Raw genomic sequence first — 19,562 nt, forward strand, 5'->3', positions numbered from 1 at the left:
GATTTACCTAATTTGATCTCGTCGTAGAGTTGCTCCTCTGGAATAGCAAGGTGGTGCAGACATCAAGAGGAAAAACAGACATGAGTGTGAAGGTGGCATAGGGGTTTGGGAATGAAGGAACTGTTAGCTGGACAGTAAACTTTTGAAGACATACAAATTCACCTCAGTTTTGACTCCTCGGTTTCTAGATTTGTGTAATCTTTTCTTTCATTTGCCTCCCATCCTTCTGTCCTCCTTCTGACTGAGCCCCATTACTGTTATCAACTCAACCATTCATGAATGCAAAAAGACTGAATACATTATGAATCAAGCCATGGCGTATTCATTCTTAAAGGAAAAAGACATCTGTGCTTAGTTCTTCTTGTCACAAATGCTTAAAATAAACAAATTACAACAAAAAATGTAGATATTTAAGAAAAATAAGCTGTAAATTTAATTTAGGCTGCTTGTCGACCACCTGACTTAAGGGATATACTTCTCAATGTATATAAAGGTAAAGAGTATGCAACAGAGTAGTCATTATGTTGGTCAGTGTTGCATAACAAAGCCAGATGGTTTACTTGGCTCAGCCATGGCACCAGCAGCCATGACACTGTCAACTTGTCCCCTGCGTGGCAGACACGAGAGAAGGGCTAAACTGTAAGAGTTCATGCTTGTGACAGGGTTATGGGTTCAATAGCACCAACAGGAAAGTTGATGTAGCCAGGAGGCAAAGGGATGGATGCGGTCAAATCACCAAATTTGCACTAACCCTGGTGTCAACATCGGAATGCATCACAGAAAATTTAGTTTTATTTTCTTGTTTGCTTCAATTCTAAGGACTCTAAAAGTCCTACAGAAAGGTAAAAAAAAACTTGAAGGAATTCAAAACAAAAAAGGGAGCGAGTGTGAGTGCATTTATTAAGGCTGTTTGTACAAAATCAAAATTCTAATTCCAAGTCGGCCCTTAATCTGCACATCCTGTTCCTCTGTAGATCTGAGGGGAACATAAGAGGTCACAGCATGAGTGCAGGGACTCTCTAGCTTTTCTGAGGACATGAGGGAATTGTTTCCATTAAGCTAATGTGGATTTGATCCACAGTGGTGCATGTAAAGTGGCATGATGTAAGGGTGTGGGGTCAGAGTGGAACAGGGTGTCTGTGGACAAGTGATAAGAAGCAAGGGGAGGAAGGAGAGTAATTGTATGTGCAGGGAAGGAACACTCTCAGAACGTGGGGGGAAAACACACCATATGTATGCACGACTACAAACCAGAAGCAAAAGGGAACCTGTTTGAATATGCAAGGCCTCTCCTTGCAGTAATCAAAGATTTGCAGTAAGAGCATACACATCTCTCAGGAGGATTCAAACAGGGCCAAGCGCTAATTGCTTAACTGTAGGTGTGGGGGTGACACACGGTGGTGTGTGAGAGAGATACTGGGGGTGAGAAAAATATTTTGGAGTTTACCTTCTACGTCATTACAGTCAAAGTCTTGAGTGAAGCATGAATGGAGACAAAAGCACAAACACATGAAAGCAAAGCCATTATATAAAAGGTGAAAATTGCACATTTAAAAAAGAAATGAATGAGATGATAATCAAACTCCACTGAAATGCCTTCTAGACTCCAAGATTCCATAAATAGTTTGCACAAAGTTCATGATGAATTCCTGTGTTATGACTTATGAATAAAAAGAAAAAGGAATGTTTGGTTTTCAATCTTTGCAACAAACCCAACTTTCATTTTCATGTAAGCAAAACATTGTTGTGGTCTTCCCAGGAAGTCCTAAACCAGGATTTGCTGGAATGCTATGAAACAAAGCAGCAACAACGTACCACAGTTATAAATAAGAGTGGATAAATAAAGGTTAAATCAAAAACATAAATACAGGTTGTGGGACCTGCACCTGTAGATGGTATAAAGCAAAGAAATAAGTTTTACAAAAGATGAGAACCTACCTTTAACTCGCTCCCCACGGTTAAGCTGGATCTCCCCCTCCCCTTGTGGTGTGTAAGGCTTGACTACAATGAAAGTACGTCCTGGGACGGCACTGTAGAGTTTCCTTTTGGGCCCACGGGGTCCCGTTAGAGCCGGAGGAGTGTGATGGGGTGGGCTTGGGTCTCGATGCACTGAGCCGGGGCTGTAAACAAATACATATGTTACTGTAGTGATTCCCGGGAGCTGGTAACTGAAGCCCGTGGTCACCGACATGTTTGTCAGTGGGACAGCAACCTGGTGACACCCCCTGGTTATTATTGTAGCCAGGGAGGGATTCATAGAAAGGGCCAAGAGTCTACCAATCGACAGTCAGTGATGTGAAGAAAAGTCATGAGAGGAAATTACACCAGTCTCCTATATTCCCTCTTCCTCAAAAGCCAATATTCCTTTTGCTCTGTACCTTCTTCCTCTATCTCTTCCCTTTTTCTCGCATCCTATTCGAGGTAGGAGAAAAAAAATGTATTGGCAAATGGAATCACACTATATCCTTTCGTGCGAGGGTCTGGCAGGTCCATCGGGAAGTGGCTTTTAGTTAAACACATCCTCAGTTTGGGCTCCAGCAGAAGTCCCCTGCAGAGACAGACAGAAATCCCCCGTACATCCCATGTTCCAGAAGCTCCGGGCTGCTCTACGGATCTGTCCTCGTCCTTGAGTCCCGGTTCTCCTGCTGTGGAGGAGAGAGTTTAGGTCTGATCCCTAACTCCCGCTCCCTCTCCCAGGAGTCATGCCGCGTCTGCCTCTCCTCTCCCCTCCACCCCTCACACATATGCTGACAGACACTCACACACACGCTGGCAATGCTGCTGCTGCTGCTGCTGCGCACCGTGGCTCTCCTCCCCTTTGACTGCTTGCTCGCACTCACACACCGCGAACCCTCTATGTGCATTCTAACCGTGCACAAACACAGACAGCCCCCTCAGCCGCCGCTAACATTGCACCCTCACAGAACCAGCAGCATGTCTCGGACACACAAGTCCCACACCGCGATCGATCTCCTTAAGCCTGTCTGCTCGACGGCGTGCGTGTGCCACGGGTCCTCGAGGAAGGCTGAGTCTAGTATGTGTGCGGCGTGGGGGGAGGGCGGGAGGCGCCGTGGCGGAGGGGTGGCAAAAAGCTCCATTATGCTTAATTGTCGCTCCTCACTGTCTCTCTCTCTCTCTGAATCACAGCCCTCTTTCTTTCACTCAGATCCATTTTCCCCCACGCCACTCGTTCATCCCTCCGTTTTTCCACATTTCTTCACACTGCATCTTCATTCTCTCATCCCGTCTCTCTGTCGAGCAATGAATTCTAATACAGCAGCAGAGCTCCGCCTAGTATTCATTCATCACCTCTGCGCCGTGTAAGCGCCATTCAGCATCATTCTGCTGGTTGTCCTGTCAATGCTGTGTGTCATCTTTCAGAATACATGCACTACCTTTAATCATGAATTAATAAAAGCTATTAATTATATTATTTAAACATATATGGTACATATATTTGAAACAGTAATTAGATGTGTACGTCAACAAAAACTTGATGCTTCATTAAGGCACTGTCATTTAACTGTTCTTGTAAAACTAAAAATGCTTTCAAATTTACGTAAAACTCTTGACTTTTTTCAAAGTCTTTCCTGCCTTTCACTTAGTGATGCTGCTCCTTTTATTCACCTGATTCTATACTTCTGCCTCCTTTATCTTTCTGTTTACCTTGCTTTTAATAATCCCCATACCTCACCAATCTATTGCTGCCCTTTATAACTTTGACTTGTCCTTCAGCACGTTTCTTTGTGGAAGTGCACTTTTAAAAATGAAACATTTGTTACAGATTTGCACACACAATGGTCGCTACAACGAACAAATGCAGAAAAAAAATTCACACCTTCATTTGGTTTGGTTTGCATCCACAACACAAATTTCCGAGCAGACTGTCTGCCGGGAAAATGTCATACAGTTATACCAGCTGCTTTTTCGGGGAGTGTTGGACAAATTCAACACCAGAGAGAGGAAGGAAACTAATGTTTAGTCTGCCGATCATGTATTATTATGTTCATGCACCTACTCACATCTTCCCACAATATTTTCTTTTATTCTATTCCTCCTTATTGATAGGAGCCAAAAGTGACTTGGAAATCTTGCATTTATAGATTTTGGAATTTAGGGTATGTACATTCTGGTATCTACCAATAGATGCTGTCCTACATTTACATTGACTTTTATTTAGGTGAGGAACGTTATTCTGTATTCATATTGTGATGGATATATTACTGTTTTTATGATGTTTATCCTTGTTTTCTGAGTTGGACAGTCATTTTTCGAATCATGAACGCAGCATTACTCTATGTTTGTGATTCTCCCTGATGAGCATCAACCTATTGGTGCAATTGGCACCAAGTAATAAAAAATGTCACAAATTTGGAAAAATTAAAAAATGCAAAATGTTTTATTTTAAAATATTAATTTTAATGAATATTTAATATTAAATTGTCCAGATTCCATGTTATTATTTTTTTCTCTTTTGAGTCAGATTACCAAAACACTGCTCTTCGTCCAGCCCTTCTGTCAAATTTTAGAACCCCATAGCCTTCTTGTATCTGAGCGGTACAGCCCAGTCCAATCGTGTATTTTGAGCGTTTCCATTATAAGCCGAACTGAACTCTGTTTGGCCCCTTTTGGTTTTAGGTCCATGAAAATGGAATGGACTGGTTAGGGCGGAGCTACAACTGAAACCCGTTGATGGGTGTAAGGCTATTTCAACAAAAGAAAGGCTGCATTCCTCTTCACCGCCCACAATCTTCTCCCAAACAGCATTGCTTTGTATATACGAAGTACCAAAAGCCAAGCAGAAAAACACAAGATGCTGGGTGACCTCCATTGTTGTTGTTAGCTTCATCTCCCATATGCCGACGGTCCAACTTTGAGGGGAAACACTAACCAGAATTGCCTGGACTATTTCCCACCACTCAGTGAAAACAAGACTTTTGTGGCCCACAAATCCAAAGGTTTGCCGACCCCTGGTATAAACTGTTCATGTGTTTCATGGTCACTCATGGTATAAGGTGGGCAATACCAAGAAGGTCTTGTCTAAGGACTCATTCGGATCAAACACTGCCGGTCCAGTGCCTTACCAGCTAAGCTATCCTGCTACTGTCAAGCTTGTGTCAGTCACAAAGATCAATACAAGAGCAAAGCACAAACGAGTCATTGGCAGAAATACCAGAACAGCCAACATCAACCCCTGGTTGACAGAACAGTCGATCAAGACTGCAGGTCATGACACACCGACCTGTGAACTTCCTGTATTGATTAAAAGAACGCCTATGACTCAACGCCACATACATAGATCACTGAATGCTTGGAGCAATACAACATTAACGGGACTCTAGAAGCATAAATTGTAAACTTAATGAGATTGGTGAAAACCTCCCTTGAAGCCAATGGTAAGCTACTTGCACAAATGGGCATTAAATATGACATTAGGTCTGAAACCCCTCAGGCTATGGATACTGGCTCAGAAATGAGGTCACTATTAATCACCTCCTCAATACGGGTGATGTCAAGCTACTGTATACTCCATGAGCAAAGGACTCCCTCATCCACACCACCAGCATCTACAGCACTGACTTTGAGATGAAAAATGCCATCTGTAGTAAAGAATGAGAGAACAAAGATCCTGTAGGACTTCCACATATACCAAGAAATACCAAGGATTCGGGGAAGAACTGGAGGAAGGTGACAGAGGTGCCTGCAGTTATAGGATTACTCAGTAAACTTCAAACTGGAGGAGTAACTATAGCAGATATCTGAGCAAAACCTCAAATATCTCAGTCCAGAAAAGCGCAGTGCTAGAAAGAGATAAGATACAGCGCAGGACCCTTAAGCACCCAGGATTCTGCGAGAGGACCCAAGCTGGAGTGAGAAACCACCCGCAGAGGGTGAGAAGGTTTTTCTTTTTTTTAAACAGTCTACAGTTGTGTAATCATCGTGATCTTTGCCTCTCCCAGAAACTAAACTAATAACAGTTGGACAGCCATGATTTTATGTGTCAGATGGGATTGAGAAGGTAAAACTGCAGTATTTGCTCTGTGCTGTAGCTGAACAGCTTTTACTGAAAGCAGTGAGATTATATTGTACTTTTTTTAGCAGTGGTGAGTACCAAAAATACTGAATCGGTTCAATTTAAATTCATAAGTTTAGAATTCAATTTAAGCATTATTTGAGGAGGCATTAATTTGTTTGTCAAATTTCCAGTCAAAAAGATATTTTGTTTAGTAATAAAACCTGCTTTCACATAAATAATGATTTAAACTGAAATTAATAAAAGAATAAATTCCTGAGTTAAAACTAACAAAAGAGAACAAATTTACTTAAAAGCTATAGAAGGAATTGCTTTAAACAGTTGAATCACCAATAATATATTTTTTAAGTGAAAACTGATTTAAATTGATCGATGCGTTTTTTAAAATCAGCCCCATTTAAAAGGTATGAACAGTTTTATATCTTTATTGTCAATTTAGTACTCCAACAGTATCAGGACTCAAATTTAAAATCAGATTAAAAAATGTACCAATTGTCCCGAACAAAACGTGCCTTGGGTCTTCACACTTAAATGTTCCCGCAGCAGGGATTAGTATCACAGCCATGAACGGGATCCTTTTCATGTTTATTTAATTATTTTATATCCTCTTTTCGATTTCGGGGGTCTTAGAGTCTATTTTCCAGCAGTTTTGTACGTTCTGTCAGCGCGTCCTTTAAAATTAGGCTAAATGACAGAAAGCAGAGTCCTCTTTTTAGTTACAGTGACCAAAGAGGAAGGAAGCTGTTTAGGGATTCCTAGTAACTTCAATATCTCTGCCTTTGATAAAGATTAAACATATTTTTAAAACATTTCCAGCTTATTTCAAATCTGTTTGTGAGTTTCTACTATTCTAAATGTAAAATATCTACAATAATTAACCTGTTTTATGTCCGTAGGCCTTTAAATTTTATTTTATAAGTACAAGAATTTCAAACATTACGTCCTAGATGGATGAGGATGATAAGCATCTTTTCCTGTCACTTGTTTTGTGTTGCCCTCTCCTTTCCTTAAGTGTGCCTCATTAACAGTAGCTCCAATGAAACAAAGATGCAGGATCCAAACACACAATAATATTACACACACACACAAACACACAGTTAAATTGGAATGTAGTCTGTCACAGGAGTGTCTATGTTTCCTAGGACACCATCCTTATTTCTGTAACCACGGCAACAGACAACAAAACAGCAGAAATGCTCAACAAACACTCCAATTAACTAATAGTTTGAAATTAGACCAAAAAAAATGTTAAATTAGAATTTCTGTATATTTAAATTGGAACAATATTTTATAGCTGTTGTATCATACAAAGATTAAACTGCTCTTTACTGCCATAATAATTTAATTAAAAGCACAAATATGGTGCAGAAACACAATGGGCAAATAAAATAATCACTCAACCAGTGAGGAGAAAATTACAGTTTCTGGATCTTGACCAAAGACTCTTCGACACGATAACCGCTGAGACCAAAAACAACCAGCTGGCAGCTGACAGCTCCACCTCCTGAGTCCACAGCTGCCCGAATTCTGTAATTTTCACAAATCTAACAAGAGCAAATTCTGTGGATGTGTAAAAATAAAAAAAAGCAAAAGCAAATGTTTGTATGACAACTATTAGATCACTAATTAGGCCCTCAAAAATACATTCTAACATTTGCACAGTTTGTTAATGAGCATGACTGCCTCGCTTTATTTACCTGTTGCTAATCAAATGCTCCCATAAATCTGCAGATGCACCTACAAATGTCACTCAATGCCATTTTCGCAGATGCAATCAAACTGCTTCACTCAAACATTTTCTCACATGGATGCCTTGCCTTCTCAGGTAAATATCTCTTTTATCAAGTAGCCCATCTCTGCGAGGTGAAATGCGCTCATTATAAGCTCGGCCATAATCAGCATCACACTTTGCATCCTAATGATAATCAGTTTGTCCTTGCCTTGCTGCACATGGATGAATAAACACCCTCTTGTCCTTTCTTAACTAAAGTTTTGCAGTTAATGAAGAGAAAGTAGAATGTAAACTTCACTCAGCGCCTTTTTTCAGATAACGAACAGCTCCAAAACAGCGTGTAAACTGGAGATCGCCTTAATCTGCTTGTTTTGCAGAACGATGCGCACACAGACGAAGAAGGACGTGATGGCGTAGGCAGCTTTAGCCTTGGCTCTTGACCAGCCAAGCTAATTTCACACTCCCCTGGCCCCTCTCATGCCTCTGGAGTAACTGTGGGCACGAACAGAAGGTCAGGGAGAGAAATCAAGAAAAACAGGGGAGAAATGTAAACGCAATATTCAAATCTCGTTTGGGTGCAGGTTCAGACCATGAAGACCATCTGGTCTGTGTGGAATTATTGAACTCTCTTCTGATTTATTTTATGGTTTAAGGCTGATGCACGGGGGGAGAAGATTCCAGATTGGAGGTTATTTAGGCCAGAACACAGCAGTCATAATGGGTTAACCCTTTAGTACCTAAAGCAATGCCAGTGACGCTTAAACACAAACATTTTAACGTACAATCAACATAATTCCAGTAGATTCTGAAGGAGAAAAGCGGCGTGGCTCACGCCGCTTTTCTCCTTCAGAATCTACTGGAATTATGTTGATTGTTTTCAGATATGAAAAGTTACAGTAAATCAAATAACATAAACACTGGAGCTCCAGTGTTAAAGAGTTAAGTATCTTTGCTTCCATTTCTGACTCCAAAATCATCTTTCTGCTGTCAATCTGTCATGGCAGACCTTCAAGGTTGACATTGTAAAAAAACATGATTTCATTTTGAAGCAAAACATTTTAAAAATTATCGTACTTTATTACAGTTAAATGAATTAAAGCAATTAAGTGAATTGTAAATGAAAGATCCTCAGATCCCCTGCGGATGAAAAGTGAATCCGATGGAGTACCTTGCCTTTGTTTTAATGACCCACAAGGGAGAGATTATCCATATGGCTTACAGCTATTTGCACACACTGTACAAACACTAGAGGATGTTTGAAAAAATGAGCTGAAAATTAAGTCCTAATTTTATACTCCTCCACACATATTTACTGCACAGGAGAATTCCTGTGACATCCATTAGTCAGACATTTGGGGACCATTGCAGTTAAGACAGAAAACAATGGCTTTTCTATAGCATCTGCAATATCGACTTTGTCTGTGCGCATTTTTCACAAATTTGTAAAAAATCTGCATGTATGTCAGGTTAAACTTAAAGAAAAAAAATAAACTTTTTTTTTTTTTTTGCCTTGGGCTCCTTAAGCTTATCTGGTACATTTATAGAATAACCCCAATCTGTCATTTTGCTTTGTTGTTACTGGGTAGCAGGGTAGACAGTGTCTATTAGACTTCATTAATTCACAGACTAAACTCGATTCATCTTTTTCAACAACAAAAAGTTTTCTAGAACAAACTGAGATCAGGTAACGTAACAGTCATGATTTGACTGTGGACCTCCAGTGCTCATAGTGCAAACACTAAATATCTTGTTAGTATTTTTTGTCAAATTAATCTATTTTATTTACTAAAAGACGCCATGAATTCATAGGATATCATTTATAAAGACTGTGACTGATTTTCTGCGTACTACAAGTTCCTCTCTTGCTGTCTTGGCCAAGTTTTGATGTTATTGTGTCCAATCTTTGAAAGAAAAAAGAAATATTGACTAGAAATTAGATACTTGGTTATATTTAGTGTTTTTGCATTTTTTTGCACATTTTTTGCACATTGCCGCTTGTTCATGGGAAGAAATAAACACTGTGTGCTTATTTGTACAAGTATGTAAGAAAATGACCTTGTGTTTCCCCTGATTTCTCCTTGCAGTGAATATGAAAGTAACTTAATTGTTCCAAAACCTTAAAGTCTTCTGCTGACAAAAGTCGCTCCTACTTACAAACTTGTGTTTTTTGAGAAGTCATCAAAATCAAGATGGCATGAGGAACAAATGAGAGGCAGACGCAGAGCTGCAGAACATCTTTTCTGCCCAGTTAAAGTTTCGTACATTTCCGTGTGCACAAAATCACTAAAAACAGAGCTAGAGTAAGAGAAGTTCAACGTGTCTTAAAATAAAGAAAAACTAATTGTTGCGTTATTGTCTGAAGTAGCTCCTCTTGTCTTTTGCTCATAACCGAGTCTGATATCTGCAGGATAATAAAAGTAAACAAGGATAGAAATAATATTCCTATTATAAACATTCAAAAAAACAACAAATTCCTCTTATTACAACAACTGAATTTATTCTTGGGTGGAGTTAAAACACGCACGGCCAATATGCAGCAATGTGCATATTGCACCTATTACGTGTGGCCAACATGAATTTTTATTTGTTTTGTGCTTATAACACATGTGAATAACATAATCAAAATAGAACTCGATAGAATAATATCTCCTCAAATGAAAGGTTGATATTGTCAAAAGAACCTCAAATATTAAAGGATAATTCAAATCTGCATTTAGATTTGTGAACGATCTATCAGAATAAATGAAAATACAGTTTGTCAGGACATTCATAACATAAATATTGTACAATTTTCTGTTGGAATTGGTACGGTTACCTTTTATTATTTACGTAAAATTGTGTTAAACAGCGTTCAGTTCTTTTTGCGGTTTAAATCCATTAACAGGAAGTTACTTTGACGTCATTTTGTGTGACGTCACCGTGAAAAGAGTCTATTCCGGTTTCACATATTCCGATTATTTTTTAAGTCACACGACTCTTTCGGCTTGTCACAAAAACTCAGACAACTCAAGACACTTATGAGACCATTGCGTCCGAAAGAGGTGCTGCGGTGTGAAAGGCATGCCCGGTGGCCTTGTGGGAGAGTGACTGTCCTGAGACTGGAAGGTCCTAAGTTCAAATCCCGGTCGGGTCATACCAAAGGCTCTAAAAACTGGACCCAGTGCCTCTCTGCTTGTTCTGATTGGGGAGTTAAACCTGAGTGTGGCTGTGTATGCAGATCACCGTTCCCCCAGGGGGTGGGTCAGATGCAGATAACAAATTTCACACACCTAGGCGCGTGACAATTAATGGGACTTTAACTCAATGTGCCTGTCGGCTGCCCCCTCCATGCCCCTACAGTATGTAGAGAAATGGCATCAGCTGACTCAGAAGCGGCTCTAAAAAATCCTGATATGCTGAAGAAGATAATCATGGAGGATAATTATCATCCGGAGCAGATGTTTATTATGGAAAAAACAAAGAAGATGCCCTCCCGCTCTTATCTGATAAAGGAGGAAGCTTGTGCTCCTGGTTGTAAGTCACAGAGAAATACAGTGACACTCCTCATCTGTGTCAGAAAGTATGCTGCTGTACTAAATAAAATAAATAAAAAACTCTTCATTTTCTAATAAATGTTTACAAAGCAGGATCAGAGGTGTTTTTGATGAGTTTGGATCAGTAGTGGACATTCTTTGGCCGCAGGGGCTGGGAGTTAGAAGGGGACGGGGGGTCCTTTGTATTCGATTATTTATTTTTTTTTTTATGATTTTTGATTTTCACTGAAATCCTGTTCACTTTTATCAAAGGAGGGATAAAACTTCAATGTAAAGGTTGGGGTCAGCTGGATCTCAAAAGATAAGGGATGGGGGTCAGTCTTTAGGATTTATATGCTGACATTATGGTGACTGAATCAATAAGCATGTCAAAATAATTCAAGCTCAAAAATAAATAAAAAGAAAATTCATGTCAGAGAGCAGTGTCTGTTGTACAATTGTTGGATTCTTTGCCAACATACGATGTTAACAACTAGTTGACAAACCAAGTGCTCATGACGTGATTAATCTTTTGCTTGGAGATGTGATCACACAATCCTGTTGTGCCTGGCAGTTGGTCTAAAGATCAAGTGACGAGCTGTTTTAAACCGAGTGTCTCATCCGGTAGCTTAAATGTATCCACTGTCTGTCTCATTCTCTCTCACAAACTGACAGCCACTCACATACTGGCAGGCTTCAATGAGTCCCAATGGTGATTATTATTAGACCCCAATCCATCTGTCTAACTACAAACAGCACAAGAAGCCACAGAAGGAGTCGGCCACCCTAAAGAAAAACAAACATGGCAGCCAACAAAGATGGAGATTTACCTACATTACCTTAACTGCTCTTTTTCTGAGCCAGTTACAAAAACACACCACTCTAAGACTGACAGGAGCAGGGCTGCCAGTCTATTAGTATATCTGCATACATTTACAGACTCACCTCTCAGCTTACTCCTAACAACTTTTTTAGAGCAGCTTCAGGGAGAAAACAGCTTTCGACGTGCATGTGACTGATGAATAAATAATTATTGTGCTCTGGCTGATTCCATGTCATGTTTGTCCCAGCAGCAGACGGCAGCAGATGGAATAGGAGGCAGTGATGCTTGGTGACTAACAAGTGAGTCAGACACATCGCATGGGGCTTGTAGCTTTTTGAAATATGGTTCAACTATCAAAGGAGGCGCATAGCTAAGAAGCTAATCAGAGATTATCTACTTGGAGTAAATAAAAAAAAGAGGGAGGGATGACATGAGCTAAACGCCGAGAGGCAACGCTGCTGAAGTGAGAGTAAATCTTCCACACCTGAGTCGTCCGCGAGGGCTGTATCCATGAGGGTAGCCGTGGCTTTGGGACCGTCTGGGAATCGGTTTGTCATCTTCATGCATGTGACGTAGCGAAGGCGAACGGGAATGGGACGATCTGGAGCTGCCGGTGCTCTGAAGACTGCTGTCAGGGATCTCACCGTGACGACTCTGGCGTGAAAAATGTCAAGTATTGGTAAATTAAGATCGTTGCAGTCATAAACATTACACCAACGATTTTATCTTTTTTTTTTTTTTTTTTAAATATATGTTAAAACCTTCACACCTTTTTAACATGTCTTACTTCTCCAAGGCTGCTGTGCTGTTGCCCGAAGGCTGGGAGGCTGCGCAGCGAGGGGACAGGCGACGGGCCCTGACGACCACGGCCCTCTCTGGGGGGCTGACTGTGAATGTGATCGTGGTCACCGTTCAGGTTGTTGTCACTCGCAGAGCGGAGCAGGGACCGTGGTGAGGGCAGGGGGCCGGTTGTCAGACGTCGACGGTTGGTGTAGGAGGGGGTCTCCCTGAAAGGCACTGGGGAGGAGAAGAGACACAGACAGATGGAAAAGCAGACACGAGCAGAATGACAAATCAACAAAAAACATCTCATGACAGCTAAAATCTGTTCACACGTTGTTACCAGGTTGTGTTAATCACAGCAGGAGTGAACACACAGCCAGACTTTTCTTTTTTTTTTGATAGAATTAAATTTTAAACAATAAATTACTGTTAAGAGGGCAAAAAAAGACATATTATTAAAAACCTTGTGCCATTTTTCTTACAAATATTGATGAATTAAATATGAATTTGACACATTATATAACATTTACATTAGTGTTTGCCTCAAACACATAAGTGTGTTTAATAAAAGCTGAATGAATCAATCTTGTGAAGTACGGGCATTACCGCTGGCTAACACCAGGTGGCAGAATTTCCATGTCTATTTTCTATCAGATCAACTACTCAATAAATCAACAATAACTTCTACGTCCTTTTAAAAATTGGTCACATTTCCATTCATATCAAAATGGGCTTTCATTCCTTATTTGTTTGAAACTTTTCAGGCTTGATCAGATTTTTTTAACACTTTTTCCTTTACATTTTTAAGAGAAATCAGTAAATCACAATTGAAAAAGCAAAACAAATGATTAAAAAAAAAACATTAAATTTTAGGAATTAAAACAAAATTTCAGAAACCAACACTTAAAAATAAAGTAATTTCAAAAAAAAAAAAAAAAACTGAAGCAAAATAGGAAACCTGCAAAAAGTACTCTGGAGCATCGCTGATTGGTTGATGATGTTTGATTTTGAAGAAGAGTGAAAGCAGAAGGATGCTCTACCTGTGGTAAAGATTTGATTGAGCAATCACCAAACTTTTGCAGTTCCTATGGCCAGAAACTTCAAGAAATATTGTCTGTCAGAAGATATTTCCATGACAAACAACTTCTGGTTAAAAAGGTGAACAAACTTCATCACCCAATCACTGATGTCCCATATCTTCCCCTTCCAGTTCCCTTTTTAGTTTCATTTTTTGAAACTTTTTGCTTTCCTTTTTATCTTATTTCATTTTATTGGAATAGCGCTTTGTTTTCTGGATTTTTGCTTTGCTATCTAAAATATAATGTTGCTTTTTTTAATTGTAGCTGTGATCTTTAACATGTTTTTGCGTTGGTTTGAACTTCAGGGCTACCGTAGTTGTCACTTTTTATAAAACGTGCCGTCAGCTTACCAACATCTGATGCTTTGTGCACCTTGATGATTTCTGCCAGATCAAAGTTTCCAGCGATAATAGCCACCTAACAATGGAAAAGGCAAACGATACATGATGTTTAAAAGGACAGACATATTTAAAAGTGGAAACAAGAAATACATGTTTTGTTTTGATCTGCACATACTTGAAAAGCAGTTTGGCTGTTGTAGTTTTTGATCTCTTTATTGGCTCCGCGGAACAGGAGAACACGTGCACAGCTTTCCTGAAATGAAGCAGAGATGTTTCTGTCACGGAGGTCGGGATTTTACTCTAAATCAGATGAAGAATCAGTTAAGCCTGAAAAATCAATCGGGTTTAACGGCAGATTATTTTCTTAAATACATGTCAACCTTGAACATGGAAATTTAAAATGCTAATTTAAAAAAATAAAGAAACTTCAAGGAATCTGGACACGGTTTTGAGAAAGACAAATATTAAGTGAAGTTTTATTATTTGTGGCTCGTGCAGAGGGACAGTTTTGCCAGAAGCAGCGTCACAAGCAAGCGCTTTGATCCACTCTAAAAGAAACAGCCTTTTGAGACTGTTTGAAAATCATTTTGACAGAGGTGACAGTGCAAAATGAACAAGGGTGTCTCTTGAAAAGCCCCCATGGCTGAACATGACTTTTTGTATTTGGAAAAAAAAAAAGATTTGTGAGATGCTGCGGCAAACGATAACATAGACATTTTTAGATTCACTGCTGTTCAGTCCCTGGTGACAAGAAAAACATGGACAATTCTTACTGCCGCAACTGTAAATCTAAAAAAAATCAAAGTATTTGCAGAAAACGGTAGGCCCTGCGACGGACTGGCGACCTGTCCGGGGTGTGCCCCGCCTTCGCCCATCAGCAGCCGGGATGGGCTCCGGCACCCCCGCGACCCCGAACGGGATGAAGCGGTCAAGAAAATGGATGGATGGATGGATGCAGAAAACGATCAAACACAAAAAATTTAAAAGTTTCTGGATTTTTTTTCCATCTTAAATTTTTTCTTCTTCTTTTCTTATGTTGTTTTGTGTAATTAAGAAAAAACGAAATAAAATATGATTTAGAAAAAGTTTTTAGTGTCAATCTACAAACATTTAATTCCAATAATTTGAAGAAAAATCTTAGAGGAACAGACAATTTTAAGTTAAAGCGTGATTTCCTGTTACATGCCTATGGTTTAGAAGTCAAAGTTGACTGCTGAATGTTGTTTAAACATTGTTTTACGTAAATAATGAAAGGTAACCTAAACAACTGTTTCCGAAATGTGGACAATATTTATTTTTGTTTTCGTATTGTATGGATGATATTAAATGAGTCGTGGATTATTTCTCTCTGACAACAGAGCTCTGTTGCCATTTTGTCTGACGTTACAGTAAAAAGTTTTTTATTCTGGGATTAAAAAAAAAAAAAACAAAGTAAAAATATTTTAAAGTTACAGTAACAAGCATATAGTGTGTCCACAATACAAGAAATTATGACAAAACACTAGATTATATAAAGATAATTATGTGGATGTTAAAAAATATTGTATTAGTACACATGCTTTTCATAAATATATATTTAAATAAATATTATTATTGTATATTGATGAAAACAAACATTTTAAAAGATATGAAATATATATTTATAATTAATCACAAGGCAAGTTGCTATTGTGTTTTTATTATTTAATTGGACGGTTTATGTTCTCACAAATTTGTGTTTGGATGCACTAAAACCCTGTAGCCAGATTCTTTTATAAAATACATGTACTATCCTGTCTTTTTCTTTGCATTATAAACCTTTTTTTTCATAATGATAATTATAATTGGATTTATTTAAAACACAACTGTAAACATTCAATATCATTTGGGGATTTTGCAGCTCAGTGTCACTGTGAATGAAGATCTGCTTCAAAACCTCTGAGCTTTATTATCTATTAAATATACTTTAGATAAAAGAATGTGCAAAAAAAAAGCATCTTTGAACAATGTGCTTTTTTTCAACATGAACATTGTTTTGGGACAATTTCGCCTACATTTTAGTAAGAGTGACATTTGCATTTCACATTGTTTGCGAACAAATAATCAGAATTCCTAACCATCCGTGCCTGGCAGACTCTTGTCAGTGTCCCCATGTGCTGACTGCTGGAGAGTCGATATGTAATTTAACACATCAAGCCGAAATTATAGGACCTGCCTTTCTCCACTATCAGCACATTGACTTTGGCGACTCCTGTCACCACTGCGCCTCACAGGCAGCAAAATGTGGGCATGCAGTGTAACATAATGTAGCTTTGCAAATTAACTGAACTGAGGAGTTCCGTGAGTAACATCCACACTTTTTTTTTTTTTTTTTTAATAAGCTGTAAAAAAAAAAGGAGCGCCCTCCTCTGGAAAGGGGCATACCATGATTTTCTTAAGCCTTTCAGAGTAAACTTTATCCAAATATATAATAGTTTATTACCTTAGAACACTAAAAAACTAATTATTTAGGAAATATTAGTTATTTTTCATGAGTTTGTTCCAACCCAGAAGTAAAACGACTAGATTCCCGAGGCTCCACCTACTGTTGCGTGTGGGTGCCGCCCATTTCATGACATCATCCTAGAGTCTTTGGCAGCGTGTCTGCATTTCTCCCACGAAAATAATCCAAACTTCTTCAAATGGATGCATAAATATGCATAAACCATATATCTGCCTTCAGTAGCCCCGACTATCACAACACTGGTTCACAACACAAATACACTCAGCATCTGCATGATTGATAACGCAACAAAATAGCGAGCAATAGCCGAGCCACTTAGCAGTACAGTTTTGAGCCAGATGTGAACTGCCAATAAAATAATGCAGGTTATTCTAAAGACACACTCAGATAATCTTTTATTGCCTTTGATTAGTGGGCGGGGCTATTGGCGCAGAACAACTTTCCCCCTTATTCCCTCCCACATAGCTGAGAGCTTAGAGCTCGTGCCCCACTTAGTGTATTTTCGATGTCACAAATAAGCAGTTCTTAAAATGACATTTTTCAACTGTTTCTGATTCACAATGATTTGAATCAAGAAATGTTCAAAAATGCAATTTTTAGTCCAGTTTTCATTATACATGTCCTCCATCGTCAGAAAAATGTCCGGAGAACATGACCTGAAAGTACTGTACTGTCAAAGGAAGAGTTTCCTTTTTATTTGAGTGGATGTTTAATGCACATCATGGGCACACATACTGAAAAACACAGTATAGAACAGCTTTTCTTATTAGGATATTATGGTCTTTAGTTGATGTCTTTTACAGCCTATTCCATGTTCTAGTTTTAACATTGTTTCATACGTAAGTCTAACTTAAGCCAATCCTCTTTTAATACTTTCACCTCATTAGAAGAATAAATGAGAAAAAGAAGAACACATTCTCTCATTTAAAAACCCAATAAATATCAACATAAGGTTGATATTTAAAAAAAAAAAACAAGTACACACTCTGACTGAACACACAAACAACACATCCTTTTCAAGGTTATCTGAAAATGAAATGTGAATTCTTTTTTGGTGAATGGAGGTAGAATTTAAGATAACAGAGCAGTTCTTATCTTATAATTATAATGTATGATCACAAATAATACATATAAATGGATATCCATCCTTTTTTGTTTTTCAAAATAAAACATAATTAAACAGTTTCATCTAATTATTGCTTCATATTTGACTGTGAATAAACAAAATAAATGTCACTTTTATCTTTGGAGTCTCATCCTAATGTTTAGAAAAAGAGGAGGCTTATGGATGCAGGGAAATGACGTAGCAGGTGTTAGAGTATGCAGAAGACAGGAAAATGATAGAAGAAGAAGTTCCATCCTTACACTGAGCAAACAAAAAATCTCTTCAGATAAAACTGGAAAATTTAGTAAATAATTTGCTTTAGTTAAATAAAAAAAACAGTTACATTAAAATGGTTATATGTCAAGGTCCTTAAGCTATTTCAATTTTATTAAAATAAAACAACCGTAGCATGTTTAGTCCTATGATAAAAATATGCTGGTCCAAAACCACATTTTATATTTTTATTCATAAATGTTAATCTGTGAGTAAAGCAGCAACTGACAGATGTTAATACTTAGCGGTGCAGCTGTGTTCGATGGGGTGCAGAAATAAATACACTCCAGAGATGAGAACAGTGCATCATTAATGACAAATATGACACCGATTCAGTCACAGTATCACTTCAAAATGTGAAACTGGTGGTGCAGGGACAGAGGTGGGTTGAAGAACTTGTAAAAAAAAAAAAAAAATACAGTTTTTAGCTGTTTTCACACATAAAGGACTCTGGAATATCTAGTGATGCAATGCGTAAAGAGAAAAAATAAAAGCCGATCGACCATTTAAATGGGTTGGTTGTAATAGTTATCAGGGTAAAAAATAATCTGCTTTGTCTGAACACAATGTTTGACAAGTTAGACTCTGATAAATTTGTTGGATTTAATCAATTTTTTTCTCACCTTTGCTTATTTTTCTTTTTCTGAGTCACAATACACAGAAAGTGCAAACAAGAATGAAGAGGCCAATTACAGCACGGCCCATCTGTCTTGCTCCTCTCTCAAAGGCTTCCTATAGGAATTCATTACAAAAAGGCTCCCTGTCCTCACTGGTTTCCATGCACTTATGGTTGCTTTAGCTTAAAATACAGCAAATAATTGCATAAATACTGTCTTGTAACACCTATGGTTTGACTAGTTTGCATAAATCAGTGTTTCTTGCTTCAATTTCTCTAATTAACTTTGCCCCCATGAGCCACCAGTTTTGTCTGTCTCGTTCTTTTACTCAGCCAACAAGTTTCCACAGAACTGTCTGCCAGACAAAAGATCCCCGCCAAGTCTTCATCCACTGCAACACATCACATCTGCTCAGCTGATAGGCCAGTAAGTAAAGACTAAAGACCAGACAGATCCATGGACAGCGACTTGCATTGAGCAAACATACAGTGTTAATGATTACGGAAAGCTATCTTGTCAATAATCCCTCTTTCCTACCTTCATCTATCACTCTTTCTTTCTGTCACGTTCCCCTCTCTTTGAGTATGGATCTATTGATCTTCACAGTGGACGACGAGCTTCCCGTCGATTCAGTGAGTCCCCTCTCCTACTGTCATTGTGGATAATCATCCCTGTTTCAGACTTTTTTTTTTTGGATTCCTGCTAGGACGCACAGTTTCTCGGATCAATCGGCTCAACGTGATGTTGGCTCTCCACTGACCCAACTGCAGCCACAGAGCTG

At 38.7% G+C, this 19,562-nt stretch overlaps 1 protein-coding gene across 11 annotated transcripts in view; it reads right to left on the reverse strand.

Moving 5' to 3' along the window:
- The window catches only part of shank3a (SH3 and multiple ankyrin repeat domains 3a), a 162,893-nt gene that overhangs the window by 62,814 nt on the left and 80,517 nt on the right, over positions 1-19,562 (reverse strand). For 8 of the 11 annotated variants that reach the window (XR_004948077.1, XM_036212449.1, XM_024281648.2 and 5 more), the window contains 6 exons: positions 14,480-14,557; positions 14,314-14,380; positions 12,871-13,118; positions 12,586-12,755; positions 1,939-2,120; positions 1,448-1,471 (listed from right to left, as the gene is read on the reverse strand). Coding sequence is in view for 10 of the 11 variants with exons in the window: in XM_036212449.1 (XP_036068342.1) it covers positions 1,448-1,471; positions 1,939-2,120; positions 12,586-12,755; positions 12,871-13,118; positions 14,314-14,380; positions 14,480-14,557 (769 nt within the window). In the remaining variant the exon portion in view is untranslated. The remainder of the gene's footprint in view (positions 1-1,447; positions 1,472-1,938; positions 2,121-12,585; positions 12,756-12,870; positions 13,119-14,313; positions 14,381-14,479; positions 14,558-19,562) is intronic. The other 3 variants (XM_024281650.2, XM_024281649.2, XM_036212448.1) reach the window with 2 other exon arrangements.

This window comes from Oryzias melastigma, linkage group LG6, assembly GCF_002922805.2.
Source record: "Oryzias melastigma strain HK-1 linkage group LG6, ASM292280v2, whole genome shotgun sequence".
Taxonomy (NCBI): domain Eukaryota; kingdom Metazoa; phylum Chordata; class Actinopteri; order Beloniformes; family Adrianichthyidae; genus Oryzias; species Oryzias melastigma.